General features: G+C 36.9%; 1 protein-coding gene across 1 annotated transcript; it reads right to left on the bottom strand.

The window, feature by feature from the left end:
- Positions 1–253: 253 nt before the first annotated feature.
- On the bottom strand, positions 254–23,817 carry INTS12 (integrator complex subunit 12). Its single transcript, XM_061164273.1, has 7 exons — positions 23,690–23,817; positions 14,813–14,977; positions 11,356–11,508; positions 10,148–10,335; positions 8,531–8,690; positions 3,882–4,028; positions 254–941 (listed from the first exon to the last, which is right to left on the bottom strand). The coding sequence occupies exons 2-7, from the start codon at positions 14,966–14,968 to the stop codon at positions 357–359; spliced, it is 1,389 nt and encodes a 462-aa protein (XP_061020256.1). The 5' UTR covers positions 14,969–14,977; positions 23,690–23,817; the 3' UTR covers positions 254–356.
- Positions 23,818–23,864: the final 47 nt, after the last annotated feature.

Raw genomic sequence — 23,864 nt, 5'->3', positions numbered from 1 at the left:
TCTTCTTGTAAGGCACCTATTCAGCAAGGTCAATTATTGGGACTTTGTTAGAAGATGCATTTTTTTTTTCAAATCTGCAGATGCACCATCTTCTGGGATTTCAGAAGTTTTCATTAAGAATTAGTCATTCTAATCATTTGTTTTCACACACTATGAAAACTGTCAAAATAAAAATGTTAAAACAGATTCAAGATAAACATTTCCAAGTTTCACTAAATACTATTTAGCATTTTAAGGTAAGAAATAATAGAAATTTCATTATGAAGGTTTTTATTAAATTATAGTATATTACAGTTTATATCTTAATAAGATTTTAATCTTTAGGGTAATATGATATAAAAACCTACTTGGCCACATTACTTCTTGAGTTTCTTTTGGGCAGCCTTCTTCTTGACCATTTGTAATCGCTTCATGGCATTGAGTTGTGATTCTTGTGAAGTTGGACCTTTAAGGGATGTCGACGGAGAGCTGCTCGATTCGGAAGTGGTTTTGTTAGTGCTATTTCCACTAGGCCCTGATGTCCCACTATTTCCATTCCCACTGAGCTGGCTGCTGCTTCCTGGAACCAAACTACTTGGACTGGGAAGACCTACTTTGCTAACATTGTCACAACTAACTGAGCGACTAAGGCCAGTTTTGCCTAGAGTGAGAGGTGGAGGTGGTTTCAATGGTACAGTGGGTGAAGTGCTGTTATTGGAACCTATTTTGGAACCTAGTCCCCCTTTGGATGTTGTTGCCAGACCAGTCAAACCCACGGGCTTCTGGTTAGCAGAAGAGGTAGCAGGTTTCCCGCTATTGTTTTGGGCTGCTGAACTCAATTTTGCTGTTGACGGACCAGAAGAAGTAGTTTTGGCTGCAAAAGCTGCCCATCCAATTAGGCCACTAGTTGCTGAAGAGGAAACATTGGTGCTAGAAGAATTTCCTGAAACAACCGTGGATGCCTAAAAAATATAAGATAAATGTTAGAGCCAAGTATAATTAATACCTAATATTCTTAAATACATAATAAGATTAATGGTTAAGACTTTTTATACAAAAATGATCTTGGAAATTTAAATCATCAAAATTAAGTTCTGATAAACTGATATGACAAAACACATAGAACAAAACCTTTCCATCACTAACGGTGCTACCATTTCCAAAGCAGGAATTATGGGATGTCATATTCTTATTCTAATCATTTCAGAAAAAAATTTCGTTTCTGAGGACTGCTTCTAGATTCAGCCACAAGCCACATCAGAAAATCAGATTTAATGTTTTAAGTTGTTTTTCATGCAAAAAAGGTTATTGTTTAGCTTAGTAAAACAACTAATTCTTTAGACCTTGCTCCAAATGACTTGTGGATCAATTCAAAAACAGAATCCACTCTTAATGGACAAAAATGCTTATGCCCAGGATATTTAGTAGAGGTCTGAGATGAGATTTTGAACCTATTTAAAAAAAAAATTCCCCCTAAATTTTGAGCAAATACTTGCATATATACAGGTATACTGCATTAACTACATGAAATTGTACAACTGGTGAAATACTAAAAAGGTTTCATAACTTTATTTTCCCAATTTGACCATGTTTCCACTGAAACCATCACAGAGATCTCTGTTTCTATCTAAAGGATTTTTTATAAACTTTTTTATAAACTGCCTCAATAAGCTGTATAGTGACATTTTGGGTATGCCTGACTCACTCCCAGATTTATTCCTTAAAGGTGTAACACATATTAAATTTCTCTAATTAACTTCCTTGGATAGTCAAAAGCTAACAGAGTACTAATATCACTACATAAATACTGTTCTTCTTCATACAAAAACAATTTTTTTCACATTAACATTTAGGGGAAAATGCACTTTGTTCAAATTGATTGTGAACTGAATTTTTCTATCTTATATTCATGGGTCACAAAAGTGTTAAATATGTAAAAGATGAAAGTCTTACAAATAGTATCTTACTTAATATGCTAGTTATCATGCTTAAAATACACCCAGTTATATTTTAGAACCGAACTCTGAATGAGTTGATAAAACGTTTTTAGTTCTTACAAAGTAGTCTTCAATGTTGTCTGCACTAAACACTATAAACCAATGAGAAAAACACTGAAAATAGAGTGCTCTGAGGTCTTTATAAAAGGAAGGTCCAGATAATTGTTCACATACTGTGAAAAATGATAGGATTTTTTTACAGTAACATCATATAATGACGATCTCATAAGGTGATGCAAAGAAGGTAAACTTTACATAAATTGCAAATTCCTAGAGAAATGCATATATTTAATGAGAAAAAGTTAGCCAAGGTAACAAAAGGACACAGGTATGGTAAACTTAATTTTCAATTATAAAAGATGTAATTTTTTCCTTTTCTTTCTAGTAAATATAAAACTGCTTGCCATTTGGCTAAATGATCTTTCAACAAACTTCACAAAAGAAAACTCATCTGAAGTAATCAAAAAGACCAACACTTATGAAGTACAAAGCAAGTTCTGTGTATATGACATTTTATTTTAATGGTTTGCTGTTACTGGTAGTGCTTTTCAATTTACTGAATTTCATAATAAACATTTATTCCATTTTATTATAAAAATATCAAAACCTCTTAATCAGAACAAACATGACAGTCAAGGCCTTAATTTATTTGCTGCAAAATAATTTCATATTGAGTTTCCTAAAAATAAGCCTTAGTAGTAATAGGTTAGTATAAAAATCTATCTGAAAGTAATTTAAGTATAGAATATAGCAACTCTAATTATTTTCAATAAATTATTCTTACTTCTACTCTAACTCACCAAGTTTCTATGTGACAAACCAATAAGGGCTATCCCTTGGAATATCAACTCTTCCTTGGTAAATTAAATTAAAAATGATCTGCAAATAAAATTATCAGTACCTTTCTCAAGAGTACTTTATATTTATATTCTTGATTTTCACTACCTATAGCCAATTGGACAAGGTAATATCTTTAGAATTTTCTGGGGGTAACCTTTGAGAATCCGGAGCTAACATTTTTTCTTCTATCTTTAGTATTCTGCTTAAAATCACAATGTGTAAGTCAATAAACGCATTCCTTTTGTTATAAAATTAGATTAGAAAAATATTTTATCCTATGATAGCAAAATGCCAGGATAATAATAATAATAATAATAATAATGTAGCATGATGTCAAGGATGAAGACCAAGGAATGAGAAAGGTAATACTCTCACTAGATAATCTGGCCCCTTAGTATAAGAGAGAGCCACTTCATGGGAAAATTCATGATAACAGAAAGAAATAAGAGAAACCAAGAAAACTTCTTCAATTGCCAATGAGTAGGAAGGAAAAAGCTCATAAGTGATGTGAGGAGCAAAACAATTGCTACTGTGGACAAAGGTATTTAGAATTGAAACCAAATTCCTGATTGCAGAATACTGGCTGACTACATGGGAATGATAAAGAATGTTATCTTAGAATGCTCACAAATAGTTCCTAACCACGATAAAAAAAGAAATAGCAGAGCTCAAGTTAAGATAATTATATAAATGTTCCCTTTCTACTTAATGTTAACAGTTTGTTGTTTAGTCAGTAAGTCATGTCCAACTCTTTTGTAACCCCATGGCCACAGCCTGCAAGGCTCCTCTGTCCATGGGATTTCCCAGGTAAGAATACTGGAATGGGTTGCCATTTCCTTCTTCAGGGGATCTCCCGGGCCCAGGGATTGAACCTGTGTCTCTTCATTGGCAGACGGATTCCTTACCACTGAGTCACCAGGGAAGCCAACGTTAATGGTAATACAGTCTTAATTTCCAACATATGGCCATTTAGTCTACAAAGTTTCTGATTAATTTTTTCAAGTAACTATTACTAAGTCAACTAAATTTAAAGCCAATCTTAGATAAAAATAGAATGTACCATACCTTGACTTCTGATCTCTTAAATGCTAGAAAAGTTGTCTCTGGTTTGAGTTTAGTTTCTGGTTTCTTAACCAATGGATCTTTAACAGCTGGAGCTACAGAAACAACTGTGGGGGCTGGTTTCTGTGGTGGTTTCTGAGTTTTCTGAGCCTGCAAAAATCAGTGTTAAGTTTAAATTAGCTACAAAATCTTAGTTAAATGTACAAAAAGACAATAAAATCTACCACAGGACTCCTCAATGAACTGGAATACAGATAAACATTTAACTTTAAAAAATATAACTGTGATGACATCAAAAATATAGATTCTTAGACAAATTATTTTTATCATATCAATTAATGACTTTATAGATTTTATTAGTTTCTAAACAGTAAAGATAACATGAGGTTTTAAAAATCATGCAAAAAAAAAAATCATGCAGACTGGAGTTAATTACATATTTTAACAAAATAGACCAAAATCATTAAAAAGAAAAAGAAAAAAACCATATAAGCATTTTCAGTTTTATTTTGACCAACAATTGATCTTTTTCCTTTATATTAGGTACTTTACTAAATTATCTTGTACATGAATCATTTTTCAGTTTATTCTTTAGTGTTGTCCAGCTAAATAGTATTAACTATATAAACGGTATAGTGCAATGTTTAAGAGGACAGTTTTTGGAATCATATAGAACTAAAATTAAAGCCCAGCTCAACTACTTCCCTATCTATGTTACCTCAGGTAAAATATGTAAATTTCCAGAAGTCTTGTTTTTCATCTGCAAAATGTGGATAAAATCTTCCGTTCTAAAGGTGGGTTATGAGAATGAACTGTGATTATATAAGAGTTTACACAGTGTCTTGTACATGTTAAGTGCAGATAACAGTTACTACTTATTTATCATCATTATTTACAAATGGTAAGAAAACAAAGTTTTCTAACTTAATCCAGAAGAACCCTTCTCTACTAGATGAGTAATGGTGCTCCCAGCCATCCCACTGTTTTTGACAGTCCTAGTAAGGTCATGCAAAACTATACCAAAAACTTTATTAATGATGTGTTCCCATTTTTGGAAATTTGAATGTAGCTGTTTTATCTTTGTTTAGACTTTCTTGTGCTATGGTTTGCCATATAATATATTTTCATCCTTAAGTCTCAGTTCATCCCATTTTTTATATTACATATTTTCCACATGAAAGTATACCTACTTTCAGACATCACTTATAAAGCAATACTCAGATCAAGAATATTATAAAGGATGCTGGAAGATATCTATGGTAAAATATCTCTTACTACCAAGAAAGATTATCATACCTTGTACTGCAAACCATGTTATGAAAATGTAGCTTCAGAGTATCAGAAGTACATGGTATTCTGATCTTACACTTTCCTCCACCCACATCAGTAGATGAGGTTAGACTCTGAAGACTGACCTAACTTGTATGCTTTAGCAGATGAAGATTCCTTACTATGAAGCTCAGAAAAAACCTCTACCTAGGAGATCATGTTTGGATCTTCTGCTTCCTGGCTATTTCACCTAGTCATCTTAGAACCTCAGAGATACCCAAAACCCTCTGTTCTTTGCTGGTAGTACTAGTTTAGGGAACTAGGATATTATCACTGATTCAGTATTGCTCAACAAAGGCACTATAATTTTTTATTGGGTGACTGACTCACACAGTGTAGAATGTATGAAATTCACCACTCAAGGCAATATGGCCAGTAGGGTAACAATCAAAAATACCACGTACTTCTGTTATTGCTGAGTAGGAATGTGTTACCACCTTAGACTGAGAACCACTGCAATAAGTCATGAGTGTTGGGGCAAATCCCACTGCCTGGTAGAAAGAAAATTACAGAACTAAAGAATAACTCTGGACCCTGCCACCCACTATCATGCTCTGACATTAGGCATTCAGCACTTGACTCTTGGACATATAGACTGAACTTACTGACTGCTGATTTCTGGGCCAAATCTATATTTCCTCTATTTTTATGTATCTCAAAATGAAACAACAGAGTGGAATGTGTCCAGTCCTGAGTTCTGCTCTGGTGCTCTGGTGAGTGAATGAGACTTGCTTTTAATACAAATTAATTAGGCATTTAATTTGCAAAGTTGATAAAGAATAAAATGTATCAGGATGAGGAGAAGCTGAGAAACTGGACATGTGGGAACATGAAAGTTCACCACATACTCAGGGAATGAACCATTTGGTCTCGTGTGGCCACAGTATGTGGTGTATATGGTGAAGTGGTGGGAAGAAAAGGATACAAACGTAGAGCTGGGTCAAAGAGAGAAGGTCCACAATCCACCCTAACAAGGATAACTTCACTATATAGGTAATTGAGAGCCACTGGGCACACTTAAACAGATAAAGTTAGATAACTATTGTAGAAGAATATTCTAATTGCAGTGTGTAAAATGGACTGAAGGGAATCAAGGAGCTAATGCAACAGCAAGAAATGAGCGATTTGTGGAACAGGGTAATAAAAGTGAAATGAGCAGATCTGTGACATACATATGAGGTACAATTAACAAGTTTGGTAAACAAAGGGATGTGGATTTAAGAGAGGCATCATGGATAATGTTATCAGTTCAGGCAAAGGAGGAAAAACTGAGTGGAGAAGAAAACAATTTTAATTTAAAAAATACTGCACTTGAAGTAACTGTAGTAACTGGTCATCTGCCAAAATTCACTTCAGAAAGAGGGTAAGAACTATAAATATAGATTTCGTACGAGTTAACTCACAAAATGTAAGGGAGGAAAAACAGGAGAGAACGGTACTTACTTTATTAAGAGACTTATAATAAAATAATAAAAAACTTTGAAGCTATGTTAAAGAAAGATCACTATCAAAAAAAAAAAAAAAGAAAGAAAGATCACTATCACAAGTTATTTATTTTGACTAGCAATTCTTAGTGACTACTTGCGCCAAAGTGCTGGAACATACTATTCTGCTCACCCATAATTACTTGGGTTGAAGTCCTGGAGGGTAGTTTAAGTAATAAACTAAATAAAAATCACACAGAGCAGAAAAAATACTGTACCATGTCACAGAAATTTCTTGTTACAAACACAAAGTATAAATACTACTGAAATTTTATTACTTTTCATAGGAATAAAAACATAATCTATTTCTGATTTAGTGATTAAAAAGTAGATATCTTGATTTTTTTTTTTCTTTTTATTTAACTAAGTACTTCTGACTTTAAAAACATATATTTGGTCAGAAAAATTTATGTAGAAATTCACTTGGTTAACAATATGAGAACTCCTCTATCAAAAGTCCTTAATCTTCTGGAGAAAGCTATAATTCACAAAAATACAGGCACTCCTATATTCACAGCAGCACCACTTACAACAACTAAGACATGGAAGCAACCTACACGTCCATCAGCAAAGGGATGGATCAGTCCATGGAATTCTCCAGGCCAGAATACTGGAGTGGGTAGCCATTCCCTTCCCTGGTAAGTTACCAGGGAAGTCCCAAAGATATAGTATAGACATATACAATGGACTATTAGTCAGTGATAAAAAAGAACAAAATAATGCCATTTGCAGCAATGTGGCTGGACCTAGAGATTATCATATAAGAGAAGCAAGTCAGACACAGAAAGACAAATATCATATGATATCACTTATATGTGGAATCTAAAATATGACACAAATGAACTTATTTTTAAAACAGGAACAGACTCATAGAGAATAGACTTGTGATTGCCAAAGGGGTGGGAGGAATGAGGTAAGGATGGATTGGAAATTTGGAATTAGTAGACAAAAATTATTATGTATAGGACGGATAAACAACAAGGTCCTATTGTATATAGCACAGGGGACTACATTCAATATACAGAATCACTTTGCTGTACATCAGAAACTAACATTATAAGTCAACTGTACTTCAGTAAAAAATAAATTAAAAAAAAAGAGTCCTTAATCAAAGGTAGAGGAGCAGGGATGGGGGAAGTAAACAAGACACTGAAGTAAATAACAACTTGATTTCTTTAAAAGGAAAATGATAACATTCATCCATCTAGTTTTTAAATGAATAAAAGTTAGAAAATAAATTCAATATAACAAACGAAAATGTTTCAGTATGACATTAAAGGCAGTTATGTTTGTGAGCAGTAAACTGAGAAAGTACTTGAGAAAATAGGTTAAATGGTCACTTGAAGACAACGAGAAGGAAAGACAAGGAATCGAGAGAGAAATACAGAAGGAAAGACAGACGTAGCTCTGCACACAGCTTGTAAGTTTGGTGGTTTGCGCTCACTCAGGAATAGACATTTCCAATATTTCCTTAACAGACTCATCAAAGACTAGGGCTTTGTATCTCACGACTTCCCATAGTGCTTTGCAGTATTTTTAAATGTGCACAAATACACTGACACACCAGTAGGAAATAGTCCTAATTTGTGGGTCTCCAATTCTGTTCATTTATACTAGAACAAGCTAAAAGCTGAGCAGAGAAAAATAGATATATATGGTCTGGTCCACTTAGGCATAGACACATAAACCACACATTTATATTATATAAACAAACATTAAAATAATCAGCTTATAAGATTTTTTTCAATAGCATAAATGTTCGAATTTTTATCTTAACAACCACATATTAACCAAAAAAATAGACAGAGATTGTTTAAAATGGAGAAAAATAATTCCTACCATTCTTTTCATTTGTCTGGTACATCGGGCACAATACCACACAAGGCGAGGGTCATTCACTTCCTTGTCTGTCACCTGGGGCTTATGGCAATCTTGGTGGTAGAGATTATGGCATTCCTGACATTCTACTAATTGGTTACCCGATGCCACTGTCATTTGCCTAAGAAAATAAATCATTAGATATGACACATATTTGAATGCAACAATTTAAAGCCACTCTAGGGTTCTTCTGGTGAAGTTTGATATATTAAAGAGGGTAAAGACCTCAGAAAAGCCAAACAGTAAAATAACAAATCCCAACGTATAGCCTGCACAAAAAATTCATTTCTTTTAAAGGTTATGCTCAACCAGTAAGAAATGTATAAGGTGACTTAGGCTAAACTTGGCTATATTCTTCTTCTTAGCATTTTCCACTGTAATTTTTTTCTTTTTCCCAGAAGGTAGTAGACCTTGGCTCATCCTCCAACAGTCTCATAACATCTTCTTTGTACCTCTATTCAATTCCTTTATATTTGTTGCCTACATATTGTTCTATCTTCTTCATTAATACATGAGTTGCCTAAATGTAGAAAACGAACCTAATTATCTGCAGTGCCTAGCACATTACTGCACAGACATGGGGTGCTCCATAAATAAATGTCTTAATCAACAAAACAGAATGTATTAATAAGTGTATCAAATAGGTAAAAACTGCAACAGCAACAGCCTCAGACTTTCATAACAAATCTTCTTATGGAGGATTACAATCACTAGTTCTTTCCCCCCTATTACTTTACCATTTATTTCTTTATATGAAAATGATAACCCTTACAGTAGATAAAGGTTGAAATAAACAAATATATGTTAAAGCAATGAGGCTCTAACAAAATAATCCTATTCAGAAGTACAATAACTGATGCTCTATAATGTTCACAAAATTTGAGAGCTATGCATTCAGTCCCAACGCACCGGAATTTAATATTTTCATGAAGCAAACAGCAGGAAAGATGATGATCTCTTCTACTGTGCTAGGCAATGAAAGTCATTAACAACTAAAGATGGAGATCCTGGTATCAAGGAATTTAAGATCTAATTATTCTGATTTTTAAGATGAATCTTCTACTAAGCAAAATTATGTTTTTATAATTATGTATCCATGTTTCAAAACAATACTCAGAATGACCTACATGATCCATTAATTTCATTTTCCTTATCCTTAGGAAAAGATTTAGTGCTATTTTAGAAAATGGTATATAACTGTTTACTTTATAAATTCTATGAACACTTCAGGGAAAAAAAAGCAATATAGTCTTCTTAAAAAGAAAGGTGGAAATAATTTAATCTGCTAAACAGTGTCTCACTAAAAATTAAAGCAGTAAGTGCTTTTACTCTAGAAGCCAAGAATGCAAAAAATGTTATTACAACATAACTGATTATAAAGATGCCTGTCAGCAATATAAATTTTTGACAATTTATTAGACATTAAATTGCCACATGGGCAGTTTATCTCCTACCCACCTCCAAATAATGAAAACAGAATTTAAAAAACACCCAACAATTGGTCTATTTTTTTTCTTTTTTAAATTGTTTTTTCTTTACAAAGAAACAAAAGAATCTATGTGGCAAGGTACAACTTACCTACAAACAACACAGGCCAATCCCATCTCCATGGCAAAATCATCAGCGCTGGTCTCCTCGAAGCTGGAAAGGTCAGCCATGGCTAAATCCTTGCTGGTTTGGACAGTGATGGGAGAGGACCGTGTCTCTGGCTTCTCCAGTCTAGGTTTCTTTGGGACATCAACTCCTTCAGTGACGTCTGATTTCATCTATAAAAAGCACCCAGTCAAAAAGTAACACATTAAAATAAACTTTAAATCACTGAGAGATGTACAAGATAGACAGTGTCCAATGACCAAGTCCACTCCACAGATACTTTCACATAGTTAGGGACAAAAGCACACACTAAAGACCTGTAGAAGATTTATAATAAATTCGTACTCAGGATGTTCAAAGAATCCAACAAGGTAAAAAGAAACAAATCAGGACAGTTCAGCATGCATCTGTATCTCTCTTTGTACTCTTTTATTCATTAAAGAATCATGGAAGTTCAATGGATTTACTTACACTGCCCTCCTACCCACCACTGGATGCTTTGAATTGAGAAGCCACAGCACTAATAAGGATATTTTTAAGGCTATTTTTAAATATTTTAAATTATGAACTAATGATATTTTATACTGAAAAGAAATGAATAATGAACTTCTACCAGTAACTCAGGCTTAACACATTGCCATATTTGTTTCAAAGCAAATTCTGGCTCCTTTCTTTAAAATATAGAGAACAATATAATATAAAGAACCAGTATTTAGAAAAAATATGGAAACACAACCCCTTGACAGCAAGTACTAAAGTTTTTTTAAATTTTTTTTTACTAAGTTCTAAAATCCTAATAATTAACTATGTGCAAAAATCATTCACAGTAGACAATCCAAGAGTTTTCTGTAACCCTGTTAAGGTACATGCCTTTCTGCAAATTTCATGTCTAGTGATTTATATCTTTATTCTTTCCTTGCCATCTTTTCTTTTCAACACCTGTTCCATCTAAAATATTTGAGTTATAGATTAAAGTGTACACATGAAATTAGTATATCTTCTAGGGCTCAAATATTTGTTGACAATGATCTCAATAAATGGATCTAAAATGTTTCTAAATTTTAATTTTAAAAAAATCCATAATAACCAAAATATACTTACTGAGTGATTATTACATACTTTTACCAATTATTACATACAAAAAGTAAGCATAAAACAACTGATTGATTTACAAGAGTAAAGCAAAATCTTACTTTATCAGCAGGTCTCTTTTCACCTTCCTTTTTTACCTTCTCAGTTGTAAGGACCTTGCCATTATTATTGCCAGAAGGAAGACTAGATGATGTTTTGGGCTCTTGCTTAACAGAAACAGTTTTTGTGCTTGAAATTTTGGGTGGCTCCACATCCTGTATATGAAATTAAAAGATACCTATAAAGAAATATTCAGACTAGTATATTATTCAAAAAAAAAAAAAAAAAACCAGATCACACATCTAAATTATCAGTTAAAAATTAAGACATCATATGTGCCAACATATTGTGTCTTTTTCTTCAATAAGTTTCACTATATGGTTTCACATTTGTGAACCATCACTACAATTAATATAATGAACATATTCATCATCCTGCCAAGTTTCCTTGTTGCCCTCTATAATCACTCTTGGAGGTAGACATCCTAGAAAACTAAGCCACCCATTCTCAGGTAACCACTGATCCATCTTCTGTAACTATATAGGTTGAATTTCCTAGAAATTTTTCTCAGTAGAATCATGCAGGATATACTCTTTTTTTTCTGACTTTTTTCACTCTGTATATTTATTCTGAGATTCATGAAAGTCACTGAGTGTAACAAACGTTCACCTCTTTTGTTGTGGAATAGTACTCCATTGGACAGATATACCATGATTTGTTTATTCATTTACCTACTGCTGGACAGTCGGGATGCACCCAGTTTGGGGCTACTACAAATAATGATGTTATGAACATTCACGTACAAACCCTTACATGGACACATACTTTAATTTCTCTAGAATAAATGTCTGGGAGTGGAATATCTGGATTATATGGTAGGTTTACGCTTAACTTTTTAAGAAACCTCGCCAAACCATGTTCCAAAGTGGTATACCATTTTATATTTTCATCAGGAGTACCTGAGAGTCCCAGTTCCTTCCTATCTTCAAATCCTCACCAACACTTGGTATCGCTAATCTTTTTAATTTTAGACATTTAATAGATATGTAAGGCATATCATTGTAGATTTAATTTACATTTCTCTAATGGCTAAAAATGTAAGGGCAGGAGACGTTTTAGTTGCAACCAATTTCTCATGTACTTTAATAATTGCACTGCCTTCTGTTTTAGAATCTCAAAAATACTGCTTCTTGGGGCTTCCCTGGTGGTCCAGTGACTATGAATTTGCCTGCCAACACAGGGTACATGGGTTCAACCCCTGGTCCGGAAGATCCCATATGCCGTGCAGCAACTAAGCCCTTGTGCCACATCCACTGAGCCCACATTCTAGAGCCCATGGTCTGCAACTACTGAGCCCACGCATCACAACTGAAGCCCTGCGCCCTAGAGCCTGTGCTCTGCAACAAGAGAAGATACCGCAATGACAAGCTGACGCACAGCAACCAAGAGGAGCCCCTACTTAAAACACTTCGAGAAAGCCTGAGTGCAGCAGTAAAGACCCAGTGCGGCCAAAAGTAAAAGAAGTAAATAAATTTTTAGAAAAATACTGCTTCTTTAGTAATAATAGGAATTTCCTGTTTGGAGAATATCAATACTCGGAGCAGAACAGATTTGTTAGTATATTTTGTTGAGTTTTATTACTTTGGTTGGTTGGAGCTCACTGAACCTCCACAATGAGAATGGTAAAATAAAGGAAGTCACAATGGCTCTACTAGTCAAAGGACAATGAAAAGGTCTGAGGATACTAGAGCTTATTTTGAAAGAAGGCTGGGAGGAAAATATCACTGCTGACTTGGGCACTGAGTCTGGGACTTGGCCCTGTCTTGAGTTTGAGATTCTGGATTAGACTGAACTAGTCTGGTAGTTTGGTCTTTTCCTCATCAGTTTGGTATCTAGGTGCTCATAGACCTGGGTGACTCGAAGTTTCAAGGCTAGAGTTTTAGAAACGTTTGAAAGAATGGTATGTATTGAAGAATATAGTAAGACCTGTCATTCACTAAGAGCTTATTATATACCAAGTAGACACTACACTAGGTGACCAATGTACTTTATTTCTTTTAATGTTCATTACTTTGTAAGGTAGTTCTCATCATCCTCATTTTACTAATAGAGAAACAGATGCTAGATGAAATGAAGTTACTATGTACCTCAGTTTCCTTATTGTAAAATAAAAAAAATACCTATCTCAAAGGATCATTATCACAATTAAAATTAATTATACACCTGTATCACTGAGAAAAGTACCTAGGACACAGTAAATGTTCAAGATATGTTACCTGTTATCACACTAGTAAGAGGTAAGCTGGGATTTAAAACAGATTTGTCTGGTTCCAATGCTGGAGAGGGTGTGGAGAAAAGGGAACCCTCTTACACTGTTGGTGGGAATGCAAACTAGTACAGCCGCTATGGAAAACAGTGTGGAGATTTCTTAAAAAACTGGAAATAGAACTGCCATATGACCCAGCAATCCCACTTCTGGGCATACACACTGAGGAAACCAGATCTGAAAGAGACACGTGCACCCCAATGTTCATCGCAGCACTGTTTATAATAGCCAGGACATGGAAGCAACCTAGATGCCCATCAGCAGATGAATGGATAAGGAAGCTGTGGTACATATACACCATGGAATATTACTCAGCCATTAAAAAGAATTCATTTGAACCAGTCCTAATGAGATGGATGAAGCTGGAGCCCCTTATACAGAGTGAAGTAAGCCAGAAAGATAAAGAACATTACAGCATACTAACACATATATATGGAATTTAGAAAGATGGTAACGATAACCCTATATGCAAAACAGAAAAAGAGACACAGAAATACAGAACAGACTTTTGAACTCTGTGGGAGAAGGCGAGGGTGGGATGTTTCGAGAGGAATCGGGTGGAGAGGGAGGTGGGAGCGGGGATTGGGATGGGGAAGACGTGTAAATCCATGGCTGATTCATATCAATGTATGACAAAACCCAGTGAAATGTTGTGAAGTAATTAGCCTCCAACTAATAAAAAAAAAAAAAAAAAAAAAAAAACAGATTTGTCTGGTTCCAAAATGTATATTCTTTTCACAGAAAGCTGCTTGGCCACTTTGTTTGCAATGGGAGTGACACAGTTCTCACCGTTTATCCATACCTCCTTTTGCCCTTAAATTATCCTATCTATATGTAATTCACTTCATTGTAGAATCCCTGTCCTTTTATTTTTTTGCCCCTACAACATTAGAGAATAATTACAAGCTATGGTTTCCTTCAGCAGATTGAAAAAATTCTAACCATAAAGAATTAAAATTATAATACATAAGTGGGTTTCTATACCCAGAAAATAGTAGAACAAAATATTCCCCACTCTCAGCTAACTTTTCTATATAGTGGAATAATTCTCTGAAAGCTTGAGGAAAAAAAAGAACACTATAAAGTTCTTCATGCCACAAGGGAAGATTATCTGGCAGACAGACTGTTTTGAGATGGTCTAACCATTAAAGACTTTACAAAACTCCCTCCAAGCCTCTAATTCAGTTATATACCTTTTGAGATGGACGGTAACTTGAATCAATGCCCCGAGCCAAAGATTCATCAAGTAGTGTTTTTAGCTTTTCAGCAGAATCCTTACTCTTTGAATGTAAGAAGCCTAGTGCTTTCAAAAAAATGGGATCAAGTTCCAAGTTCACTGCAGCAGCCATCCCAAACACCTGAAGGAAAAAAAAAAAGAGAGAAGGTAATTTATAGACAATGGGCAATTACCTGTCAAAATTTATCTGTCTTATTCTGTTTATAATAAGTATTAATGTGTACCTGATACAAAATTAAAACTGTCTAAAAGGTTATTACAGATAAATTTCCTTCTTATCCCTAATTGGAATTATCTAGTTCTCTTCTCCTAAAGTGAGAGTGTTATCAGCTATCAGATAAGCTCCTCCTCTCCACAGAGCCTCTTCCTAATATTGTTTTCCAATAATACACTTACCATTTAGAACAGAGAAACTTGATGTGTTTAGGTCAAGTTTACAGTATATCAAAATTTCTTCTCTCAAACCTTATTTATACACCCCCCCCCCGCCCCCACCACACACACACAGATTGGGGGAAAGGTGTCACGGGAGGACAATAGTTACAGCATACATTAAGCAATAAGCTATAAAGGTCAGTGCTGAGATTTTAACCTCGGTTATCTTTCTTTGCCTCCTTAGTCCTCAGATCCAATCTTGAGAGCCTCAGAAAATATACTTATGATAATCTTATTGCATCACATTTAGATTGTGGTACCTCATGCATTAACCTATTTTTAAAAAGCAAAGTCTCTGACAAATGGTGCCAAAACATACATTTATATATATAGCTTATGATATTCTCTGTGCCCTAAGGAGCTTAAAAAATAGTGAAGATATGCATCAAAGGCTTATGAAATTCAAAACATTAAAAAGTTTTGTTTTCAGTTAATACCAACACTACTATGTTGTTTTATTTCTGGTGTCACTTTTTAAAATACTTTTCCAGGCAAGGAATTATTAAAATAAAAATGTATACTTTGTATTCAATCCTTTGATCAACATTCTAGAGCCTGAAACTGTCTTCTGTCCTTGAGGTTAATACTGTAATAATGCGGCACACTTGTACTGCTAGAGTTAGGGATCTGTCAGCAATTCCACAGTAATCTCTCATTTTCAGGGATTTATAAAGCCATTAAAACCTGCTGTAGGTTTAATCTTGGCATATGAAAGACCACCCTGAAAATGGATTTTGTTTGTTCCTTCCGTATCTACCTTCCTCCTAGTACTTATTCAGCTTTTATAGGAAACACACATACACACACCCCGAATGGCCTTTTTTTTTTTTTAAAGAAGGTATAAGATACCCACCTGATGGCCACAAAATTATTGCCAAATTCTGTGCTCTACTCAATCACTCACAAGCAGGGGTCCAAAGCTCAATATTAAAAGAAAAATAATCTACCTCAAACAGTGGTATGGGTGAAAGTGAAGTCACTCAGTCATGTCCAACTCTTTGCGATCCCATAGACTGTAGCCTACCATAGACTGCAGGCTTCTCCATCCATGGGATTTTCCCGGCAAGAATATCGGAGTGGGTTGCCATTTCCTTCTCCAGGGGATCTTCCTGATCCAGGGGTTGTATGGGTAATAATTTAATAAAAATTGAGAAGCAACCTCTGTTACTTCTTAAGACTGCATTATTACATACATTACCCATATATAATGATAGGTACAGAAAGGTGTATTTTTTTTTAAATTATTCATGAGGTTGGTCACCATAAACATTCTGAGGAGAAAAGCTCCTCATTAAAATGTCCACAATAGTTCTTTTTTATTGTGGAGGTTTCACACAGTGGGTGGGGCTGGACGATTGGCTTGTCAAGGTTTCCTGGTTAGGGAAGCTTGCGTCGGTGTTCTAGTGCGTGGAACTGGATTTCTTCTCTCTGGAGTGCAGTGGAGTGTCCAGTAGTGAGTTTTGAGATGGGTCTATGTATTAGGCGTGACTTTGGGCAGCACCCAGAGGGATCGGGTGGAGAGGGAGGTGGGAGGGGGGATCGGGATGGGGAATACATGTAAATCCACGGCTGATTCATGTCAGTGTATGGCAAAAACCACTACAATATTGTAAAGTAATTAGCCTCCAACTAATAAAAATAAATGGAAAAAAAAAGTTCAATATAAAGGTAGAGGTTTATAACAACAATAAAAAATGTGACTGACAAAAAAAAATAAAATAAAATGTCCACAATGAAAAGGAGTAAAGTTGCCACTCCTCCTGAGTGCACAAGGAAACACAGCCTAGACTTTCTACTGACTTAAGTTTTTATAGCTCAAGAGCACAGTAGTTTACTTATCCAGAACAATCTGTATTTTGAGGTGCTGAAAGGATTGAAACGTAGAAGAATCCTTTTAATATACTCAAAAAACCATTACTTCAAATTTCTATGCTGAAAATTAGAAACAGTATTTACTGTTTTATATTTCTATAATCACAGATAGAAAAAGGTTTATATTACAGATTAGGTAACAAGAGTCTTGTCTTTCACATGTCAGCATTCACATGTCAGTTATATTTCTATAATCACAGATAGATAAAAGGTTTATATTACAGATTAGGTAACAAGAGTCTTGTCTTTCACATGTCCTCCATTGGCAGGTGAATTCTTGACTACTAGCACCACTTGGGAAGCCCATATAATTGGTAGCTAAATACATACATAAAGACGTGTACTTACTTTTTTACTCATGGAATAAATGATAAGAAAAGTTTGGAGACCTATGGGTTAGTCTTTCTAGTAATTTCCAGTTTCCCTTTTCCTATTATATATACATAATGGTTACTTTAAGGTACAAACTTGCCTCCCCCTTAAGAATCCCTCCAGTACTCATTTAGCTCAGGGCTTCCCAGGTGGCGCCAGTGGCAAAGAAACTGCCTGCCAATTCAGGAGACATAAGAGATGCGGGTTTGATCGCTGGGTTGAGAAGATCCCCTGGAGAAGGGCATGGCAATCCACTCCAGTATTTTTGTCTGGAGAATCGCATGGACAGAGGAGCCTAGTGGGCTATGGTTCGTGGGGTTGCAAACAGTCGGACAATGAAGTCAGACAATGAAGCACACATACATGCCCTCAGTCAGCTCAGTCCTTCCCCCCTCCACATTAATTTCATTGCTAGCTCCCCATCATCTTCTAGCCCCTACTTATTACCAACACATTCCCCTAGATTTTTCCATGGTTTTCTCAAGCACTCCTTTCATTGCTTTCCCTTGACTGCTGCTGCTGCTGCTAAGTCGCTTCAGTCATGTCTGACTCTGTGTGACCCCATAGACGGCAGCCCACCTTGACTATCCCCCCCTCAAATGCACACAGACATCACCTGTTTCACAGCCTTCCCCAAGTAGTGAGTTGTTTCTATTCAAAGACCAAACAGAGGTCTACAAAGACCTTACTCCATATTGCTGTTTTAGGGAGAATTCTCCCTGACCATCATTAATCAACATAGTCTCTTGAAATCCACACCTGCATGTTCACTGTAGCTAATGGACAGATTTGCACCAGGTTCATCTTCTTCCTCTCCCCCTTGCCATCATCTCTGGTAATTCCAGCATCTACACTGGTGTTCTTCTCCAACTTCCTGTGCTAGGTTTATTTAGATCTTCAATCTCAAAGAGCTTCATCTTTAGCCACTGAAGCCTGGAGCTCACAACTCTTCTTCTCTTTGACTACAGTCAATTCTCCTTTTTAACTACAATCTTCCATCACTCTCTTAATCTCGTCTACTGCTTTGACCCAGGAGCCTCTTCAGGGTACCAAGTCCATTTTTCTTTCTTTTAAAAATTTCTTTACTCCCATCCACCTGTACTTTGAATTTATAGAGGCCTCCACTTTCTTGTTTCCTCTGCTTCCTCTTTATTGGCAACTTCTCGACCCAACTTCTATTCCCCATCCAACAGAAAAAACAGGAGTCGAGCCTAAAATAAAACACTCATTGTTGTATGTTTTATCCTTTATTCTTTTGCTTTCTACCTTACTTTCCCTCTCCATTTTCTATTGCTTTCTCCAGTTTCTATTATTTCTCCTTTCTTACTGGAAAATGCACATTAGTAATCCTCTGTATGTGGATTTTGAGTAGTGTGATGAAATCACACACCAGCGTGGCCCATCCTGCTTGGGACATGAATTATCCCTTTGTCCATGGAATCCCACCTGTGAGTCACTAGCCAGCTCGGTTATCAGATTGGCTGCCAGGGTACTGCAGTGCTTGTGTTCATGTTACCTTATTATTATTTATTTAATGGCCCCAAAGAACCAGAGTAGTAGTGCATGCAATTCAGATATGCCAGAGAAGCTGCAAAGTGCATCCTCTAAGTGAAAAGGTGGATGTTTTCAACTTAATAAGAAAAAAGTTATATGCTCATATAATGAGGTTGCTAAAATCTATGGTAAGAACAAGTCTTCTATCTGTGAAATTGTGAAGAAGGAAAAAGAAATTTGAGCTAGTTGTGCTACTGTACCTCAAGCTGCAAGAATTATAGCCATGGCGCATAAGTGCTTAATTAGATTGGAAAAGGCATTAAATTTGTGGGTGGACATGAACAGAATATGTGTTCAAACTGACAGAAATGCATTGGGCCAGAAAGCATTGAGCATCTACAAAAACTTAAGCAAGGGATCCCCTGAAATGAGTAACACCAGCCGTTTACTGAAAGTAAGAGATGGTTACACAGATTTGGGTTTAGACTGAAAAATATATAAATTACTGGAGAGGCTATATCTGCCAATGAAGAAGCCATTGTCACATTTCAGGCAGAGTTAAAGAAGCTGAAGGAAGAGACTACGTTCACATAACTTTTATTATGGTATGTTGTTATAATCATTCCATTTTATTACCAGTTGTTAATCTCTTACTGTGCTTAATTTATTAATAAAACTTTATCACAAGTATGTACATAGGAAAAAAATGGTATATATAAGGTGTGGTACTATCCATGGTTTCAGGCATCCACTGGAGATCTTGGAACGTATCCCACATGGATAAGAAGGGACCAATGAAGAGTGAAAGAAATTTCTTTTTCTTCTATGGTCCTAAAGAGGTCAGCAACTGTAGTGTAAATCTGTCACTCAGTAATGCTGGCCAAGAGAATTCACTGTCTCTTTCAAAAACCTTTCTCCTCCAAGAGAAATACTCAGCTTTTCTGGTTTTCCTTCTCTATCTTGGGCTCTTATTTCTGTGGGTCATCTTTTCAATGCCATTGATCTTGGTATTGCCCCAGTAATTGTGTCCTCATCTATTTTCTTTAGTTCTGCTACTAGTTTCCCACTTAGTAATCTTTATATATCATGTTTTTTCAACTAGCCTGTGTAGATAAATGATTTCATATGTTTATTCCCAGTCCATCTCAATTAAGCCTAAACGCCACATTTCCAACTGCTTAGTAGACATATCTAACTGGGTGCCCTAATGGTATCTCAAGTTCAGCTATGATTGAATTTGAAATTATGAATATCTTCCCCCCAAATTTCCCTGTCCTGCACTTTCAATAAATGACACACTCTCCATTAATCAGGTCTGAGGCCTAAACCTTTGCTCACTGAGTCCTTCCCAACTGCTTATATCTGAACAATCAGCAGACCTTTCCTGTGAATTCTGAGTCTGCAACATTTCTCACATCTGTTCCTGTTTTTCATTTCCAAGGCTATTATTCAGATTCAGGTTTTCACTTGCTTTTTGTATTACAGCAATAATCTAGTTATTCTCCTTGATGTCAAGACAGCTGCCATATTAAATGTTCCTGCAACACATTTTCTTTCTTTCTTCTTCGAAAATTAAGGAGACCCACTGCCTTTAAAATAAAGCCAAATTTCTTGGCCTACCATTTAAAAAGATTCAGTAACTGGCACAAAAACTTTAATTCTTCCTCCCTAGATCTTCAGTAGGGCAGAGTCATTAGCTGGGCTTGCTACTTCTACTAAATTTGTCTGTCTGAGAAGCATCTTACGCATTTTTATATTTCCAAATCCTATCAAGACCTGGTTCAAATACTACTTCTCATAAGGACTTTACTCATAGTGAGTGTGTTCTTGCTCTACTCCCTGGATCACCAATCCTGCTCTCCAAGGATATCTAAAAGTGGATTCTCAAGGTACGGGAGTTATCTACCTTGAACCACACTTTTTTTATTTTTTTGGATATTTGTTATATTCTCTATAAAACTCTCAGTACTTTAATGGGAGAAACTATCTTTTTTGCCTGTGTGTGTTTGTGTGCTAGGTGGCTTCAGTTCAGTTCAGTTCAGTTCAGTTCAGTCGCTCAGTCATGTCCGACTCTTTGCAACCCCATGAATCGCAGCACGCCAGGCCTCCCTGTCTATCACCAGCTCCCGGAGTTTACACAAACTCATGTCCATCGAGTCAGTGATGCCATCCAGCCATCTCATCCTCTGTTGGCCCCTTCTCCTCCTGCCACCAATCCCTCCCAGCATCAGGGTCTTTTCTAATGAGTCAACTCTTCGCATGAGGTGGCCAAAGTACTGGAGTTTCAGCTTCAGCATCAGTCCTTCCAATGAACACCCAGGACTGATCTCCTTTAGGATGGACTGGTTGGATCTCCTTGCAGTCCAAGGGACTCTCAAGAGTCTTCTCCAACACCACAGTTCAAAAGCATCAATTTTTCGGCACCCAGCTTTCTTCACAGTCCAAATCTCACATCCATACATGACCACTGGAAAAACCACAGCCTTGACCAGATGGACCTTTGTTGGCAAAGTAATGTTTCTGCTTTTTAATATGCTATCTAGGTTGGTCATAACTTTCCTTCCAAGGAGTAAGCGTCTTTTAATTTCATGGCTTCAGTCACCATCTGCAGTGATTTTGGAGCCCAAAAAAATAAAGTCTGACACTGTTTCCACTGTCTCCCCATGAGACAGTGATTTATTTCCCATGAGGTGATGGAACCAGATGCCATGATCTTAGTTTTCTGAATGTTGAGCTTTAAGCCAAACTTTTCACTCTCCTCTTTCACTTTCATCAAGAGGCTTTTTAGTTCCTCTTCACTTTCTGCCATAAGGGTGGTGTCATCTGCATATCTGAGGTTATTGATATTTCTCCTGGCAATCTTGATTCCAGCTTGTGCTTCCTCCAGCCCAGCGTTTCTCATGATGTACTCTGCATGTAAGTTAAATGAGCAGAGTGACAATATAGAGCCTTGACATACTCCTTTTCCTATTTGGAACCAGTCTGTTGTTCCATGTCCAGTTCTAACTGTTGCTTCCTGACCTGTATACAGTTTTCTCAAGAGGCAGGTCAGATGGTCTGGTATTACAGTCTCTTTAAGAATTTTCCACAGTTTATTGTGATCCACACAGTCGAAGGCTTTGGCATAGTCAATAAAGCAGAAATAGATGTTTTTCTGGAACTCTATTGCTTGTTTGATGATCCAGCAGATACTGGCAATTTGATCTCTGGTTCCTCTGCCTTTTCTAAAACCAGCTTGAACATCTGGAAGGTCACGGTTCACGTATTGCTGAAGCCTGGCTTGAAGAATTTTGATTCAGGGGTGGCCAACTCTATGTGAACCTATGGACTGTGTCCTCTGTCCATGGGATTCTCTAAGCAAGAATACTGTAGTTGATTGCTATGCTCTCTTCCTATCTTTTTTGCCTACTATTTTGCTATTTTGCAAAGTACCACAATATAATGGCCATAAAATTACTAGAGATCAAAGTATAATGATCTTTTCTCTGCTTCTACACAGTTCTCAACATTTCCAAAGTCCCTTAAAAAAAGCGACAAAAAAGAAACTCAGGGTCATCCCCACTGCCTCGCCCTGCCCCCAAGCCCTAAAACATCAAAAAGGGAAAGGCAGTACAAAACAAAAACACCTCTTTGAAGACTGGGGACTTATACAATGTTCCTATCTGCAATACTTTCTTGCCAATCCTTCGTCTGGATTAGATTTTTTTAATCTCACTAGGCTGTAAACTCCATGCAAGCGGGGACTTGTTTTAGTCACTGTTACATACCTAGTGCTTGGAACTTAACAGACTCTCACAACTATTTGTTGAGTCACTGAACTAGGTTTCGTTTAAATGTCACTTTTGAGGGCTTCTGTGATTTCTCCAAACTAAGTTGGGCATTCATATATTAATATATCCTTTCCTCTAGATCCCATTTCCCACTCAACACGCCGATCTTAAAAGAAGTGCAAAGTTGATCTTCATGTGAACCGAGAGGCAGGAAACTGACCCTATTCACACAGAGTGCAATATCAGGGTTGTCATCACAGAACGGCTCTAGAAAGCTTTGCCTTTTCATCTTTGCAAGCTCTCCCAACCCATCCCTTTAAAGATGCGGCCCTTTTTATTCCTTCACCGAGTTCTTGGTCCTAGGTTACACTGCTACCTTAGGCACACGTCCGGAACATAGGTGAGGCGGAAAGACCTCGATTGCAAACCAATCAAGTGACAAAGAATCTAAAAAGTAACCAGAGACGCTCAGAACAAGAATGCCAATATTCTGACCAATGTCGTGACACACCCAAGGCCTAGCATAGGGCAAGGTCTTTGACAAGTGAGCCGGAGAGGTGAGAGGCAGACAGAAGGAGCTGTACAGAGAAGTCGCCAGAACCTGCCAAGGAAGGTCCGAGGCAGGATTCTAAGGACCTAGTCCCTGGGGCTTTGCCGTCGGCGCGCGCGCACCAGCCCACAACACCCTCCGAGGAAGCAGGATCCTCACTGTAAAGAGAAAGCGGTCAGCCTGGGCACTCGACCGCCTGCAGACTGCGAGGTGTCCCCACAGGGAGCGCGAAAACTCTTAAGACCCCACGGAACTACTCTCCCACCTCGCCCCTCGCGGAGGTCGCAAGCCCCAGAGGGTCGGCTGAGAGCCGGGCAGCTGGTCACTACTCACTACTCACCGCTCCGCCCAGCCGCTCCGTCCGTTGTCAGTGGCCTGGCGAACCGGTCCCAACACCACCAGCCCGCTCCGAGAGCGGAAAAACAAAGGTTCCCGCAGGAGGCGAGACTGGGGAACGTTTTGACTGTGCGACGCTAGGAAGTGACGTGGCGCTCTTTCCGGTCCGCCGGATTATG

This window comes from Dama dama, chromosome 17 (assembly GCF_033118175.1).
Source record: "Dama dama isolate Ldn47 chromosome 17, ASM3311817v1, whole genome shotgun sequence".
Taxonomy (NCBI): Eukaryota; Metazoa; Chordata; class Mammalia; order Artiodactyla; family Cervidae; genus Dama; species Dama dama.
Note: the sequence above shows the minus strand (reverse complement) of the source record. Positions and strands in the feature narration are given on the sequence as shown.

Excerpts from the sequence above, each read along its gene's own strand:
- INTS12 (XM_061164273.1), bottom strand. The coding sequence starts at position 14,968 with ATGGCTGCTGCAGTGAACTTGGAACTTGATCCCATTTTTTTGAAAGCA. Across the intron at positions 8,691-10,147 it reads TTGGCCTGTGTTGTTTGTAG|GCAAATGACAGTGGCATCGG; the intron begins GTAAGTTGTACC and ends TTATTTTCTTAG. Across the intron at positions 4,029-8,530 it reads CCAGACAAATGAAAAGAATG|GCTCAGAAAACTCAGAAACC; the intron begins GTAGGAATTATT and ends TGATTTTTGCAG.